General features: G+C 39.6%; 1 protein-coding gene across 4 annotated transcripts in view; it reads left to right on the top strand.

The window, feature by feature from the left end:
- WHSC1 (Wolf-Hirschhorn syndrome candidate 1) overlaps window positions 1–17,838 on the top strand; it is a 103,944-nt gene that overhangs the window by 26,569 nt on the left and 59,537 nt on the right. For all 4 annotated transcript variants that reach the window (XR_001414619.1, XM_014966772.1, XM_014966771.1 and 1 more), the window contains exon 2: window positions 13,332–13,957. Coding sequence is in view for 3 of the 4 variants with exons in the window: in XM_014966772.1 (XP_014822258.1) it covers window positions 13,361–13,957 (597 nt within the window). In the remaining variant the exon portion in view is untranslated. The remainder of the gene's footprint in view (window positions 1–13,331; window positions 13,958–17,838) is intronic.

Genomic DNA, 17,838 nt, shown 5'->3' with positions numbered 1-17,838 from the left:
TGCGGGAGGTCGGGGGGCAACATAAAGGGGGTGAGGGAGAGGTGCCCACCCGTCCCACCTCCCTCCTGTGGAGGCAGGGGGGAGAGGGAATCAATCAGTGCAAATCAGAAAGAAAACCACCGGGGGGGGGGGGGGGCCGGTGGGGAGGGGGAAAAAAAAAAAAGAAAAAAGCCTTCTCCAGGGTTTAAACCGCCTCCTTGAAGCGGGGGGGCTACAAATGTCCCCCCCGTGGCGGTGAAGGGTGTGGGGAGGTGGAGGCTGCTCCTGCCCCCTTCCCTGCGGGTAGGACTGGGATTTGTACGGCAGCAGGAGTGAATGTAACTCTGGAAATGTATGGAGGGGGAAGCCATGTTTGATTTATTCCTCCACTAAACACTGGTGTGATGATCCTTCTGCTTACACCCTTCTGCAGTCCATCCTGGACCTGTATGGGAGGAGAGCCTTGTTAGGAAAAACGGGAAGAAAACATTCCTGCGAAGGCGTTACGGGCTCCTTGGCTCAATCTTCATTAAGTATAAGAGGATAGGGCTCTTGTAACTTGAATTGATATTTGTGTGGTAAAAGAGCCTGGGGAACTTGTATTCCCAAGGCCATAGTTACAGTTCATCTGCTGTGGCTTTACCGCTCTGGGGGTGGAGAAGGGAATTTGCCACACTTCTTGAACGTATTTATCCTTGCTTTTTGGTTTGGTTTGGTTTTGTTTTGTTATTTTTTTTTTATTTAAATATGTCGGCTGAAAGGAGGGGTAAATACTGGTAGAAGTACAGAGACAGTAAACACCGTATTTAAACAGAATTCAGAGAAAATGGGCCTCTTGCTAGCAGTCATTAAACAGGCAAGAGGCTGGTATCAGTCATTGCCCATGTATTTTGTGTGCGTGAATAGTTTCCTTATTGGCATTTGCATTAAAATTGGTTTATAATGATTCTTAAATTTAGGAGCTAGTGCTGCCCGCGCTGAGTAAGCTAAGCGAGGTCTGCTTTAAAAAAAAAACCAAAAAACCAAAGAAGGAAGATATGTTTGGCGTTTAGCCTTTTCAAACATCTAAGGAAGGTAACTGTAAACACTGTAGGGTGGCAATGAAGTTTGTAATAGATTTTGCAAAGAGTCCTTGCTGGTGGTTTATGCGGAGGTATATGCTTGCTAATATTTCTTAAACATGGAATGTGTGGCTTCAGCTGCAAGAATAAATTGGTTCTTCACCAAAATGTTCATATGTTAGTAGAACCTCAGTAAATTTATTGCTGAGGCTATTATTTGCTTGTTTTGCTGTGGGAATTTTGCTCAGGAAATGCAGCATATCACCCTTAATAAACTCCTCAATTTCACACTGTGGTATTTATTTGACTGTTGGATGTAATCATTGAATAAAACCACTGTTTTGCAGGACTATGCAGGGCTCAGTACTTACAGCGTATGCAATTTTTGGTTGTTTCAGTAAGCATCTATATCCCATATATGAAAGCATGCTGAGATTTTCATCTATGATATGACAATTTCTGATTCTGATTTTCATCAGAATATATGACAGGTTTTTTTCAGTTTTTGAATATAAAAGCTCTGGATATTCCTGGAGACTGTACGGTTAGTTCTTGTAACGGTTATAGGAGTATCCACACTGATACATATTTGGAAAAATTCAGATATTAACAGTACAGTAAAACCTATTAATTTATCAAATATTATTTGAAAATGTCAGAAGAAACTAGGTCATTATACTTTAAGGGTGTAGGTATTAAGTCGTTTAGAAAATGGAAATTAAATGTTAAATATATTTCCTTTTAGTTCAATACAAATCCAATGAATGTCTAGTAAGGAAAAAAAAAAGTGTTTTAATATCTGTAGGGCTATGTGCTTACTCTGAAGCCAGTGGTTGTTTTGCAGATGAGACTATTGGGTTTAAATTACTGCCTGCATGCAATAGACTGGATATTACAACAAAAACAACCCCACTTTGTTTCAGACAGGAAGCAAAAATGATTGTTGAGGGGGTTGCTTTCTAATGTTTGGGTGGTGAAATTGATGCGTATGGGTATACATAAGTATGTATGCGTATATATATTTTTATATATATGAGTTTGTGCCCAAAACATTGCGCTAACAAAACGTCAAAGGCATGGAAAGAAGGGATTGTTTTTCAGTGCCCTATTGTTTGTGGCCCATTCACCTCTCACTTTTGCACTGAGCCTGCTTTTTGTTCCACCGGTGTCAGTGTGTTTCCCAAGCAAGGCCTTATTTCTACAGCCTGATAAATGCGTGTTTTTCCTTGTGGTCGATCAAAGCCTATTGACTGCATTGGGACTCCGTGCGTATAGAAAGGTTCATCTGCTCCGGTCAGATTACTGGATCAAGGATGTAGTTCATGATGAGGAGAAGATACAGGCACAATTCGTGCAGCATTTCAGTCACCTCTGGTCACTCCTGCTTACGTAACTGCAAGGCATCTTTTAGGTTTTAAGCAGAGAAGATGGTTGAGTGCATGAAAATTGCAGGTTATTTTCTATGTAGAGCAAGGTAAAGCACCTAGCCTTTTCTGGGGGAAAGAATTTCACCCCTCCTCGAGAGCACTGTGCTGCACAATGGGAAGCATCTACTAAGTGGTATTGCTGAAAACAACAGATACCCTAACGTTCAGTAATCAAACATCAATAAAGAAATGCCTGATGGGACTAAGAGTAATGCAGTAGATGATGATGGCTGCGTATTTTAATACTGTTCTTGTGGCTGTACTATATGAGCTCTTTCATTACTTTTCTGCAAAGACAGATGAAATGGCCTTACGGTTGAGTAAATATGATAGGTCTGGTATAATTTTTGAATCTAGCCTTTGGATGAAGGAAGAATGGAGATAATGAAGTAGATCTAAGTGGATAAGCAAGTCCATGTTTATAAGAAGCATCGCTTTCCAGTTAGGGTGTAGCCTTGAGAAATGTCTTCACCGAGGGTGTGCTGGCACCTCGGTGATGTAAATGAGACAGCGGGTGTGGAATATGGCACCAGGATAATCAGTCAGGTGCTAACGTGGAGAGAGAAAATAATTTCCCATCAGAGCTTGGCATGGGAATCCAAATTTCCTTTGGTGCATCATTGTGGAGGACTTGGGAGGAAGGGGGTGGGTGAGGAGGGCCTTCTTGACGTGGCAGTAGTCACCCTTGCAACTTCATGTAGCTTGTTGAATGGGTCAGCTATTTTACAAAATTAATGGTTACTTGGAAGGCTTTCATTCTAAGAACATTTTTTGAAGGAAAAGGGAGAAACTGCCTGAATTCACCCTTGGCTGCACCTTCAAATTAGCTTCTCTATGACCTGCAGTCATTGGAGGTAGTAAGACGGCTGTATAAATGTATTTACTTTCTTCCCTCCAGTTTACACTGACAGAAATTACAAAAGTGATACATCAAGTGCTATTTTTAATGTTTTTATCAAGTTGATGTTGTCCAGCATAGTTATTTTATATTTCCTAGCGTCAGCAGGAAGGGAAGCTTTTGGAACGTGTTACAAGGGAAACTCAGACCATACTCTATTCTGCTGCCCTTCTGGTGAATAGCGGGCTACAAAAATATGCAAGATTCCTGGAGAACAGATCGTATATACTAATACCTTATGCATGGTGATGATAGGTTAATGCATAGTCCATCCTGCCTTACTTTGCTCGCAAGCAACTCTAGACTTTAGCACCAGATAATCTATGGACTCTCTGGTACATTTGAAAAGCTGCTTCTGTCCAGAGCATGCAATAGATTATACCACAAACTGACATTTTAAAAACACATTTTGTGTTCAATAAAGAAATACCTGTTAATCATGGTTGAACCAAAAGCAAGGTTTCTGTGTCCTTCTCGCTGATGTTAAGAAATAATACCATTGCATGGAAATGGTTCTGATAGTGTAACGGTGTGATAAGCTGCATGTGGAAAGTAGATGTTTGAAAATCTTTCTGAACATTTCATAGCAATCAAATTAAATTGACTTAGTATGGGAAAGTGAAGTACTAGCCCATACGTACTTCAGAGTATTCTTATATTGGGCAAAATTACTTTGCCCTAGGGCACCATTGATGTAGGTTCTCATATTTGACATAATTTGAAACTAATAAAATATATAAGTGACTTAAAGCATGTGTTAAATTGCAAGGGCTACTCAACAGGTGATGGCTCAGTTTCTAGTTTTGTCCCCATCCTTTTAACTTGTCCTATTTTTATCTTAGTGCAAGATAGCAATTTGATCTTGTTTTGAACTTTGGTATTCAGCTCCCCAGCACAAATTGGAGCTGTTTTATATTCATCCATATTTGGGGTAAGGACACATACGTGGCAAATGACTGGAATACTTTAGCATGATGTGCCATTGAAATAGACTTTCATAGGAAGGATACTGTCAGTTTTCTGTGTGGCTCTTTGGAGAAGCACAGGGTGGCTTTGTGCTGTTGGCTGACAGCGATGGCCTTTTACCTGTCTTTGCAAAATCTCTTCTGGCCTGCACGTCATACCAGAATGCTAAAATACTGATGTCTCACCTCTGTGCTAAAACACACATAACAAATTAGAAAATTTGAGTTTTAAAATAATAATAATCTTTAAACATATTTGGCCTTGAGGGCTAACATCAGAATTCTACATTTTCTTTGCTGTGGTCAAACACATAATAGAGAGTGAATGTTGTCCTGTTCTCCGAGCTCTGCCTTGCTAAATAAGAGATACACCAAGGAGCAGAAGGTGAAATATTTTATGACAAAAATACTGTCAAGAAAGAAGGCTGAGCTTAGGAAAGATTTTCTTAGAAATGAGATCTAAAAGCCATTTGAAATATTTTGAAAAGCTACTGATAAAAGAAATAGGAAGGAGATGCAGTCATGCAGCCTCCTGTCATAATGCTCGGGACCCGTTTCATTTATTTATTCATTATAGTAATAAGTTGAAGTGTAAATGTTCTTGCTGTGACATGGGTTAGCCTGTGGAGCTGAGGTTCCCAAGATCGTGTATCAGATAAATCAATTGTGGAACTTGCCAGCCTTGGTGGGATGCCATTGGAGCAAAGAACCTGACTGCACTGGCACTCAGAAGCATCTAAATTGGGGAGTTATCTCTCTGGTGAAGAATGCCCAGATTCTACTCTGATAATAAAGCCAGACGGATTTAAGCCAAAGTATGAACCTTGGAGAGCAGTGTAGGATGAAGGCTATGAATATGGATCATTTTGCTATATGGAGTACTTGCCAAGGTCTTTCCATCAGATACTTCAGAATGAAGCTAATGTCTGATTGTTTCAGTGGATGCAAAATGCAAAGCATCAAAAGCAGTTTTATAGTAGCGCTCCTGGACAAACCAGAAACAAATGCTGTGGTTAAATGTGGAACATAAATGAGGTTCAGCAATAGTGCAAAAAGCAAGTAGTAGACTTAAGATGTGTAGGAGAAAGAGCACGTACAATGTTTATTCATCAGGTGAATGCTTGGCTTAAAAATGGTGCTGGTAGTTGAGTCTTCAGAAACTCTGCAAATAAGGATACCAACTACAATTGCTTAACGCGACTTATTTCTACAGTCAAATCTTTTTAGATTTTCCCATAAGATGTACGTACAACAGAATTTGTCTAAAAAACTGAATTTGATAAGGCAGTGAAGTAATCTACAGAACTAGTGCTACACTGAGAAGAAAGGACAGCAAAAATGACAAAAGATATCCATTGCAAACCTCTCAATGCAAAAGTTTTGGAAAGTGGACAAGAAGGATTTGGTTTGTTGGACAGGAAAGCGTTTTATCTTTTGTCTCCAAGTTAAATGGGTAAGCTGCACTGGATCTGCAGAAACATAAAACTTGCCTCAAATTCCAGACCTTTTACCTGTAACAGTCATTCTAATCTCGCTTCTGGGGAGATTCTTGAGGTAGACTAATCTCGCTTCTGGGGAGATTCTTGAGGTAATAGCAAAAGATAGCAAAAGAAATAGAAAGGGAGTTAAGGACACTGTGAATGGTAGTAATGCATTTTGGCAAGAGCTTGTTAAGGCCCCCACACACGGAGAAGCTTCAAATAATGTCCAAACCAGAAAGGCCACTTATTAGCAAGTATTTGGATTTGTTTGGAGAGGATCTACTGTTCCAAGTCTCTTGTGAGCTTGGGCCTTGTTTGAGTGTTCCTGGCTTACGTCTGCCAGTTGCATGTGTGTTTTTTGCTTTGAGGCAATACATTGATAGAATAATTAGCATAATCGCATGTCTATAGTTACAGTCTAAGCGTAAACTCGAATTAGCACAGTATGGCCAGGATAACATTATAGACATAGTTGCATTGATCACATAAGGATATACGTACAGTTCTTGATGAAAGGTGCAGGTCTGCGCGTCAGTACATGTGCATAGTACTGATGCATCAGTATTAAATACCTCTGAACTTTACCTGCTGGTTCTTTACTTAATGTTACGGGATGTGAAGCTGAATGTACTGGATGAAGGAAATCATATAATTTTTACATGTTGCCTGTCCACATTAGAGAGGTGTGTGATCAGTGCGATGTATTGCTGGTTTTATAAACAACAGAAATCGTGGCCAAATGCCGCTCTGTGATAAAGGTTATGATATTCTCCTGTGTGTGTATATATACATATATAGATATATAGCTAGGCTTTCATACTATTGACGAGGCCTTATATATCACCAGTGCCACTGAACTGCCTTTTATAATTATTCCAGTGCACCAAGTGTGATTTTGGCATCCTAATCCACCCGCTTGGGTGAAGGGGTTTCAGGGCTGTGATGGAGCAAGACAACAGAGTTCTGAAGGTCTGCACAGCACGATTGTATCCTCTGCATTAAAATTAGTTGCTGCCCGGTCTGATCGGTGCAACATTGTTTATTTCTGTAGAGGTGTAGAGGATAACGTTTTATTAATTCTACAGTTTGGTTCATGGCCTGTATGGATAACTTACCTCGTGGTGTCACCAGTTTGATCTTCCCTTCTCAGAATTTGCACAATCGGAAATTTTCATGGTACTCACAGTGATGCTTCAGGCAGTTGCTGTGCTGTCATGACTACATATGGGAATAAGGGCAGAATCCTTGGCCACAGTGAAGAGGAAGCACACAGGTTATAGCACGTTTATCTGCTGCAGTGAGCATGGTATAGAACCAGAGGATCCAGGTCCTGAAGGTACGGTGCGAGGAGCCAGAGGTAGGATGCTGAAAAGAAAAAGCAGTGGGATTAAAGAAGAAGTGGGAAATCAAAGTAGGCTTGGACCAGGTGAAAGAGCAGTGTAAATAAGTGCTGAGCTATTTGAGATTGCATTTGGTTCATCATTCCCAAGCTAAGTAGAAGCCAGATGCACAACTGGCCCACTTGAGATACAGAGAGAGACATAAAGTTGAGTAAAGACCTAGACTGAATGAGTTTTCTGCTGTATTAAATTGTGGAGTTTTGCTGGAGAGGGAGGCATTCCCTTCAGCTGAACCATTTAGAACTCTCCAGGAGACAGAAAAGTCTCCAGCCTGCATTTTTCTTTTTTTTTTTTTTTTTTTAACTTTTAGCCATTTGTTAAGCAACTGTTAAGGGCTACCTTTTAGTGTTTATTAAATACGTGATGGTATTTCCAGTAGTTCCTATCATTTTAGGCATCAGTGTTCCCCTCTGCTTATCTGCAGAGGAGAAGAAATTCTTTTCTATTTGGTTTGTGGTCCTACCACAGTAGTATCTGTATTCTCTCCTCAGACAGAAATACAGTGTTTTACAATAATTTTAATTTACTCAAATCTATGTCCTTCCTTCACCACCCACCTTCAAGCAGCAGGAGTGAAAGTGGCAAAATTGAATTTCTGCAACACTGGAAAAAGAATATTTCTTCTGATTTTGAAGAAAACTAATTAATGGAGAGGAGTCCTGTTACAGAATCTTCTAGCCTTACCCTCAGTAGCAAGAGCTGGTTGCAAAAGATTTTCCTGAGGAGGAACAAAAAGTCAAATCCATCAGTTTTGTAGGCTTGCTTTCTGCAGTAGCAACTAACATTTAAAGCTTTCTATTCTGCAATTCTTAACTGCACGAGCTGGTATTGCCTTCCCAAGGCAATAAATACTTGTTTTGATTGATGAGAAAAGACCGTAACAATTAAGTTCCAAGATTTTAACTGGAAGGGGGGGAAGCCATAACAAATTAGAAAAGATCGATACTGAATTTTTTCTAATATGTTTGGTGGCAAATAAGTGTAACTGCAAATACACTAAGCTTTTTCACACAGTTTTCAAAATATGCTTTATCTTTTTGTGCAAATATAACGTCTCTACATAAACATTGTGTACTGTAAGTATAAGGAAATTTTCATGTACTCATTTCAACATACTTTGTAGGTCAGCAGGTGACCGGTTAACTGAAGTCATTGTGTACCTACTGCAAGACTAATGAAGTCTTTACTTCAGTGCTTTTAAACTTAAAATTGGCTCATTTGGACTAAAGTTTCCTGTTTTTTTCTTTTCTGTGTCTTTTCTAAGACTAGTGATAAATTGTTAGAAAGTTTTGTTACAATTATTTTCAGTTCTCTATCAGCTACCGGGAGATAATGCTTTTGAATTTGCTGGGTAGAGCTGGTTTGTAACAATTTTTGGCAAACCCACAATTCAGTATGCAGTTACGCGTTTTCTTCTAAAGGTAAATTCTGTTAAGATCATCTAGCAATTTTTTATTATTTTACTGTACTGAAGAACAGCCACAATGACATGTAAATATGTCTCTACTCCATTTGATATCTTAGGTTTTTTATACAAGATAATGTGAATAAGCATACTCAAGTTTTCAAATATATTAGCAAGAATATGCTGTAACTTTACTAAGCTCTTTAAGTATTTTGTCTCATTCTGATCTGAAAATAGGAATAACTGTTGGTCTTAAAATTGATGAGAGAATGGAGAAGACATTAGAAAGCCATCTTTACAGGAAAAAGCAGCAATGTATTAGCTTTTTCATGCCAGCTGAAAGCCTGATTTGTAGGTAACATAACCAGTTTCTGCAGATAAAGTTCTCTTACTGTGAATTTGTGATTAGTTGTGTCATCTTCCCCCCTTCCCCTCGCCCCTCTGAGTAATTCACCTGAGAAACGGCTTTCAGAATACCCTTAGACAAAACAAAAGTGGTATTTAATAGTGACGCTTGTTGATTACTTACTCTGTTGACTCCCTTTGGCAGAACTGGAAGGAATAGACTACTCCATTATTTCTGACACATGAGAAATGCATCTCTGAAATTGCAGCAGATGTGGAAGAAATGAATGATAAATACCACATAAATGATAGTGGCCTGGACAGTGAAGGAGGAATCTGACATGCCGACTAACTGTGTTTGACTCATAACTTCTGTCAGATGATGAACCTTCAAGTAATTAATAACATTATTTAAAATGTCTGCAAAATCATTTGCCCTATGTAGGACCTGTTTTTTTAGTATGAAAATGTGTATAAAGCAATTGCAAGGATTGTCTGATTGTCATTGTCCACTTATCTCTGATAGTTCAAATCTTCATTTTTACTGAAAGCTGTTTGTTCACAAGCCAAAATATCATGTTTATGCAGCAGACTCCTTGGCTATCATGTTTTTTCCTCTTTGTTAGTGAAAAAGGTACTTGTTGGGTCACCAGACAGTCCATATGGGACGATACCAGCTTAAGCTCATTAACTGCTACTAGTGTGTGGTGCTTTTGTCCCCTTCCTTTCCCTACCCTCCCCCCAGTTTCCTTTTCTATAGATAGAGAGTCATCTAGAAAACGATAAGGGATTACTTTTGCTTCTGTGTGATACGGTGGTCCGGCATGAGTGCACTTAATTTAACTACCAAATCTAATCATATGCTCAGCTGCTCCAGGACCTTGCTCTTACAACTCTGATCAACCAGATCTTGTCTGTGATCTATCTCACTTCATTCTTTCATGTCCTGTCTTCTAGGTCTCCTTGCATTAATTCTAAGCTCACAGTACTGCTTCGTTATCAGTTGATGATCCCTTTTTTTCCTCGCCCCTTTTCTTTTCTGCTCTATTGTCCTCTTCTCACAAAGAGCCTAGTCTTTTTTCTTTATTTTTCTTTATTTATTTGTTATTGTGATACCATGAATTTTAGATAGCAAAGGTGATGCAAAATGTAACTAGATTCCATTTTCCCTTTCTTTCTTGAAACCCTTTGTTATTCCCTTGTGTGGATTTGCTACCTTCTTCCATTTAACTGGGCCCCACAACATAGCTTATTTTTTACGAAGAGGACAGAGATACATAGCAACAATTTCCCTCCATTGGTTGTCCTAGAGATGGTGACTAACCTCATCTCCCCAGTGGGACTATATTTGCTTGTAGGTACTCACATCTGTTATCTTTGCCCATTATTCTGCCTCTTACTTTAAGCCTCTTCTAATTTGGCTCCATTAAATCTTTGTACAAACACGGGCTATTTTCCATGTTCTGTAGTCTGTATCTACTGGTTCTGATAATTTTACTATTTCAAATTTTTGTGGTATGGAATTGCTACCCGCAGGTTTACTAGCTAGAAAGAGAGTAACTTGATTTCTTTAAGCCATGTCTTTTCACTTAGTGATTTACTGGTCGTTGTCCAGACCAGATCCAGAGCAGCTTGGTCTGCGTTGGTCCTGATTTAAATAGGGGGTTGGAATAGATCTCAGGAAGTCCCTTCCAGCCTAAGGTTTCTGTGACTTTATGGTGATTTTTATGTTTTGAAACTCCTAAGATACCAGGTTTTTAATGCGTCCAGTGTTTGAGTACAACAGTAATGTAGTCTAATTTGATTTTTTGTTGCTTTTTTTTTTTTTGTTCTTCTTAGTTGTCCTGGTCTGCCTCAAGCTTGATGGCTTTCTACTTTAAAAAAAAAATAAGCGATGGGAGTAAGAGTTATTATTAAGCAGGAAAAAAAAATAATAATAGTAGTAGCGTTATGGATTAAAACAGTTACCGAATGCAGATGTCTCCATCTAAAAATCCAGACCCTGGTAAGCAGCTAACAGAAACATTAAAAAAACAAAAACAAACAAACAAAAAAAGAAAAAACAAAAAACATTTTTCAACTGAGCCATGTGGTTGATGGGCGGGAGGAGGCCACACAAGGCAGTTTTGGTGCTGGTCCCCTTGCGGGAAGGGGTGAGCCGGCCACCACTGGAGGGCGTCTGCAGCCGCAGGAACGCTGCTGGCCTGCGGGCTCCTCCTCGAGATAGAGATGCCCAAATCAAATCTCAGCTTCGCATTCCGGTCTACTCTGCTAAGACTCTGCAGGAAGGAAGTACAGATTTTGCAACAATTTAGTGTTTGGGTTTGGTTGGGTTGGTTTTTTTTTTGTTTTTTTTTTAAGGAATTTTGCTGTCATCTCCGTAACCGTAAGCGTCATGTGTTCCGTAATGGGTTTGCCTTTTGCCTGGAGATTTGTAGAGTTTGTCATCGGTTGTTTCTTAAAATAAATATGATTTCAGTTAAATCTGCTGAATCACAGCTTGAAGCATTGTCATATTATTAATTGAGTTGAGAGTCTGTCTCTCGTGTCCATGTTTTCAGGGAAGATCTTGTGAAAGTACATGAGTTCTCTTTTGGTTTATGAGTTCTTTGCTGCTTTTTTGTTGGAGTCTTGAGTTTCTTTTTACCTCTGACTCCTCTTCATAAGGGTTAATACAGTTGGCTGGTTTCCACTCATTTTATCAGAGATTTTATTGGCAATTCAGCCTTAATCTGGCTAAAGACAGATTAGAAACTTTCCTGTCGCAGATTCACTTGGAGTTCAGATACACTTGCTTCTTTAATGCCAGCTTTTCAGGCTGCTGTTTGTCCCTGGAGAATGGTTTTCATCTCTCAGATGAGCCTATATGGCTTGTCTGGAGAGAACAGTATGTTAGGGAGATTGGACTATTTGCTAAGGAGTGATGGGTTATAATCTTTAGATTGCTTTTGGTTTTTTCCCCCTGCGTCTTTGGGCATGAAAAGTTTTCATGTTGGCCAACTGCTTTGAGTTCAGGCTTGACACCCTTAAGAAGCTTTCGTCAGTTATAAGCATTCGTATGTTGCTACTCCCGGTGTAGAGATAGCAAATATGCAAGTTTCAGGAATATGGCAGTTGTAAGTATTATAACTGTACATTAATAAACAAGGTGATGAGATTCAGAAGAGACTTCTTCCATAGCAACTGACAATTCAGTAGTTACTCATAGCGAGTTTTACTGCATGTGAGTCTAGATTTGATGAATTTTTGATTCCATGTGACAGTTCTTAGACTTAATCATATATGAAATCGGTTATTTTGAGCATCGATATGATGATTATTGTGCTGAGCTTTCATAATCTTTGTGATGGTGTATTTCTCTTTATTATCTATACACTGGACCTGGTAATATGAAGAGTCTATGCATATAAATTTAAAAAATGAAAACTATCATCTTACCCGGTCTAGGGGCACAAAGGAGTCATTCTGCCAGATTCATTTGTTTGCTACAATAGCATAATGTTGAAATGGGCAGGGTTAGCTTTTAGAACCCTCGGAAAACTTGTATAGGGTAGATAATAGTGCAATTTTAGTTCGTTGGATGTTTTCAAATTTCTGTATGAAAAATGGGTGTTAGATGATGTTATTCTTGTTGTTAAAAAGCTGAAACTCCAGCAGTTCCTTGGACCGTTTGAATTTTGCACAGTGTGACGGCTGGCCTGAAGGATCAGCAGTTTCCCAGTGGGCTGGTGTTGACGATAGAAAATGCTCACCTTTTATTTGTTCTCACAGCCAGAGGGCTTTTTGAGATCCCTCTGAAGACCAAACTGTGTTGTTTCCTCCGGAGATGTGCCCAGATGGAAGGATGGGGACCTTCCAAGGTGCTGGTGCTGCTGCTGTCCATGGTGTGGGAGCTCCAGTAACGCAGCCAGGGGGGGTTTATGCTGGCACCACCTCTTAGAAATAAACTCATCTGTTTTACATTGTTATTAGTGATATTATCTCAGGTCTGACTCTGACTTGTTTTGAACCATGCAATGCCTTTGAGTAATTAGTGTGGGTAGGACTCATGCTGTAGATTGTTAACAGGTTGTTAAAATGAAAGCTGTGATTTTGCCCTCTGCGTTTGTTTTAATAAAATTGATGATTCATCAATCTATTTTTCTTGGAATTTTTCGTAATGCACGTTAACAGATATTGAAGTATTTTGGTTCTGAAGATTGTAAGCAACACTTCCTTTAGTAAAACCTATGAAAATACTAAATAGTAATACTACTAAAACCAATGAAATACACTGTTACATTAGTGCAGATATATCCATCTGAATACTTGGTAGCTTTTGACATTTCTTTATTATTAAAAGTATTCTCTGTCTTTTTGTCTTAATATAGCAGTGTAAGACTGGAAACATCTGGGCTGAATGGACTTTAGCATCAAAAGAAGTTCTCAACTGTTAACTCGAAAAATTAACTACATCACAATGAAGCAGGTACCAGAGATCCTTGGAAATACCAATGGGAAAACTCAGAATTGTGAAGTGAATCATGAGTGTTCTGTCTGCTTGGGCAAAGCACAACTTTCTGCCACTCTACAAGAAGGTGTCATGCAAAAATATAATGGCCATGAGGCTCTCCCATTTATTCCAGCTGATAAATTGAAAGATCTGACCTCTCGTGTGTTTAATGGCGAGTCTGGGGCCCAAGATGCCAAGCTGCGCTTCGAACCCCAGGAAATAAAGGGAGTTGGAACACCACCCAACACTACTCCTATCAAGAACGGCTCTCCAGAAATTAAGCTGAAAATCACTAAAACCTACATGAATGGAAAGCCTCTTTTTGAATCTTCCATTTGTGGAGACAATGGTGCAGATGTATCTCAGTCAGAGGAAAATGAACAAAAGCCAGCAAACAAGGAGAGGAGAAACAGAAAAAGAAGCATAAAATATGACTCCTTTCTTGAGCAGGGTCTCGTTGAAGCAGCGTTAGTATCAAAGACGTCAAGCCCCACTGAAAAGAAGGTAATACCTTTTTTACGTTCTTTCTTTTGTTAGGTTTGTTAATAACCATACTGAGATTTCATTTGTTCATATGCTAATCTTCATTTCAGCTATTTAAATAGGTGCTTCCCTCAAACAGGTCACTTCCTTCGATACCCTCTCTTTGTCTCAGCAAAGGACAGATGCACCGTAGTTCTGGTCTGTGTTTCTTGCTTAGGCTAAAAGTACCCCCTAAATTCTGTTTCCATAAAAGTAAACTAAGTGTCCAGAGCAAATCAGGGCATGTGGTAGTATGGGATGTATGAAACAGAAGCTTCAGCCAGACATGCAGCCAAGACCTAGCCAGGATGTGCACCTGGGCAAGGAAGCTGGGAAGGCCTCTACATTCAGAGATGGCCTTTAACTGTTGAAGCATGAGGTATTCTGGCTTCCTAATAAACAGATGTTTCAGAAAAGAGTAACTATTTCAGTATTCCTGGTTCTGAATTAAAAGAAAAATGTACTCAGCTCTCAGTTGGCTGATAAGTTAGGCTCTTCACCTTCGGATTTTGGCAGTTGGAATGTAGTCCCTACCCTTATTTGTCATCTGAAAAGAGCTGGTTTTGCTTCCTATAACCTAGTGAATTGTATTTATTGAAAAGTTCTAGATACTTGTATTAAATGTCATTAACTTTTGTGGTCAGGCTCATCTGTTTTTTGCTTCTTTTAAACATGGACAGAAATGGAAATTCCACTTTTTAAATTTGCTTTACCAAGTTGTAAGTAAGAATGCTGCTGGGAGCCCCTTCCTCCCTTTATTTAGTTTAATTTATTTAGTTGGTTTTTGATGCTGGACTCCCATTTAAAGGTATGTGGTTTGCAATCATTTTATCTCGGAGGAAGAAACCTACATAGCAGTGATAAATCTATATATATGAAATTTCTCAATGAGTAATTCAGAATAGCATTGGATAACAATGTTAAACGTTAATGAATACTTTTGCTAGTGAGCAGATCCTGATTGTACACACCTTAAACATGAGATGTATGTTACAGTTTTCTGTCAGCTGCAGGTTTACTAGTTAATGTTGATTCTCACTTTCTTCCAAGGTCACACATGCAGAGAAGAACCACACACGTAGCTGCTGTATTACTGATTTTATTTACCCTTATTTTCATTAAAACTACTTAATGAATGAGTTTACAGAACTGTGTAAGCATTCTTCTAATTATGATAAATTTATCATTTATTTATGATTTGAACATATTACTCATCTTAGAATGATCAATACTGATGTTTTCAGGAATTTTATTAAAGAGTTTGTTTTCTTTAATTTTGTTAAGCAGAATGTTTTAGTGCTATTCGGTTCAGACTTTTTCAAATCACTGCACAGAGGTAAAAAGTGTGGGCATAGTCCATAGTTGGAGTTTCATCCTGTTTGTTGTTAGCAAGGATAAATTGGATTAAAAGGTGGTCTATTTATTAGCATCAACAACTCTAGCATAGTTGTGTGGCTTTTGTTTTATTTTTAAATAAGAAAGAGGAGGCAATATTTAATATGTCTAACTACACAGTTTATTCTAAGGCTTTTCACATCTGTTGCCGATTAAGGATGGCCTTTACTTTTTCCTGGTGAGTGGTTCATCTAAGATTAAAAACAAGGTTGATCTTGCTTCTTCTCTTTTGGCCAGAAAAGGTCAGGAGAAAACCATGTCAACAGTTTCCCAGGGTGCTTGAGATCTGATGGCTGGAGAGTGATAGGGCTGTTTGCTCCTGAGCCAAACTAGTGAGCTACCAAATCAGGACAACCACCTGCTTGATCTCAGACTTTGCAATATTATAACCCTATTATTTTCAGACCCTATTATATCCCTATTATAACCCTATTATTTCACTTGAAACAGAGAGTCATGCTTCTGGCTTGGTTTGGGGTTTTTTTGGTTTTTTGTTTTGTTTTTTTCTTGCATAGTGCACTTTAAAGCACAAAGGGCAAAAGCATTTGGAGGTCACAAGATATTGGTTTATGATCTAATTCCTTGATTGTAAAAAGTCTGGGGCTTTTCTTTCTCTCACAAGGAAGGGTTTGCAACTGTGCAGGTTTAAAATAAAGAAAAACATAGTACTAGGGAACACACTGAAGGAGATCTTTCAAATGCTTGTCCATGTGTAGACTATGGATATATATGCGTTCTCTGTGATCATAACTGTAATATCTTAATACCACTGTTCTTTGCTTTCAGGCCCCTGCTCTAGTGTTATTTCATCACCAACATCCACAGCCTTAATGTTAGTGCATCATACTGTGGTTTTATGTAGCTGATTGTGGCTGCAAAGTGGAAGTTAAGAGAAATATCCTTGGAGTAAAAGCTGATTAATTTTGCACTTGCATACCTGTTTATTGCAGGTTACAAGTTAATGTAGAACCTGTTTGTCTGGTTTTATTTCTGGGCTGGTCTCTCAATTTCTTGTTGTCCAAGCTCTTACTCTTTTGATTTAGCAAAAAATCGCCATGGTTCAAATGCTGCCTTTTGTGTGAGGTAATTATATCTCTGTTTGATGGACATGGCAGATTACTATCTCGCTGAGGTGAGAGCCGTATCATTTAACAAATGTTCCAGTCCTCTGTTGTTGGGGTTCCTTGTTGTTTGAGCGTTTCTTGTTAACATAAAGGCAGGCTGTGTAAAACTTTATCTGCGAGTCAGTTTTCAACTGGGAATAACCGTGATCTGCCCAGCTCTGACGTGAGTTAGATTTCTGGTGATAACCAGATGCCTGGAAAAGCTGGTCTGAGAGAAGCAGCTTCGCTGCTTTCACTTTCCCAAGGTGAAGGAGAGGGAGCAGGAGAAGCCGTGGCTCTTTCCTCCCTCCTCTCCTGCCTCTCACCCTTCTTTCCCTCACCCCCGGTATCTCTCCACCTGAGGAGTTTACTTCAAAATCCAGGGCTCTTGTGATAAGGGCTGCTTTAAGCAACTTTGATGCCAAGGCCCTACGCTGGTGGTGGTCTGACACCACCTCCCAGCGTTCTGTGTTGTCGGTGGTAGGTGTCACACGGTGGATGTTCGATTCCACACCAAACCCATGGACTCGGATGGTTGCCCACTTGATGGGGCTGCTCAGGAGAGCGGCAGGGTGCCTCAGGACTAGATTTTGCGGTGGCTGCTTTGTGAGTCACTGTTTTTGTCGGGTTCTTGCAACGCTACCAGTTAGCAGCGAGGACTTCCCTAGGTTTTTCTCTCTGAATGCTTTTCCTAGAAGTGAAGCAATCCTGTTTGGAGGAGAATGGCAGAGGTTTACTTCATATACTAATGTGAAGCGATCCAAGTCTGATCCTTGGTGCAATCCAGGGTGTCTGTACGGGAGATAGAAAGAGCACATAGGTCTGCAGCTCTCGTGCTGGTGGTCCCGAGGTAGGTCTGTGCTCTCTAACCCTAAGAACAGCTCAGGATTTGGTACTGGCACATTTGAGCTTGTTCTGCGTAAGCCGGTTTGGGCCTACAAGTGGCAATTTGCCCTTTTGGCATGGCTTCCTGGCATGGTTCCCCAGCACGGGTGCAGTAGCTCAGAAAAGCAGCAACACCGTGTCCAGAACAAACCTGGAAAACCACACACTGCTCTACTTGCTGGTTTAGGGATTCCAGATGTGTAAGATGTACATGATCCAAAAGCTGTACCTTCCGCATAGCTTCCTATACAGTTTTCTTTTCATATTATACCAGGAACTTGGCAGTTTGTTACTCTTTCTGCTTGGTACAGTCTATAATGAATTTGCAGCAGCTACGTGGGGGGCAATTGCCAGTTACTGGAGAAATTCCACTAGTCCTTTTCATATGTTTATGTCCTTTTCATGTGTTTCACAGATTAAAACTGGGCTGGCCAACTCCGTTACATCCGCTATCTACATAATGTTACAGTGCCTCTCCCA

Source organism: Calidris pugnax, unplaced genomic scaffold, assembly GCF_001431845.1.
Source record: "Calidris pugnax isolate Ruff unplaced genomic scaffold, ASM143184v1 scaffold14, whole genome shotgun sequence".
In the NCBI taxonomy this organism is placed as follows: domain Eukaryota; kingdom Metazoa; phylum Chordata; class Aves; order Charadriiformes; family Scolopacidae; genus Calidris; species Calidris pugnax.
Note: the sequence above shows the minus strand (reverse complement) of the source record. Positions and strands in the feature narration are given on the sequence as shown.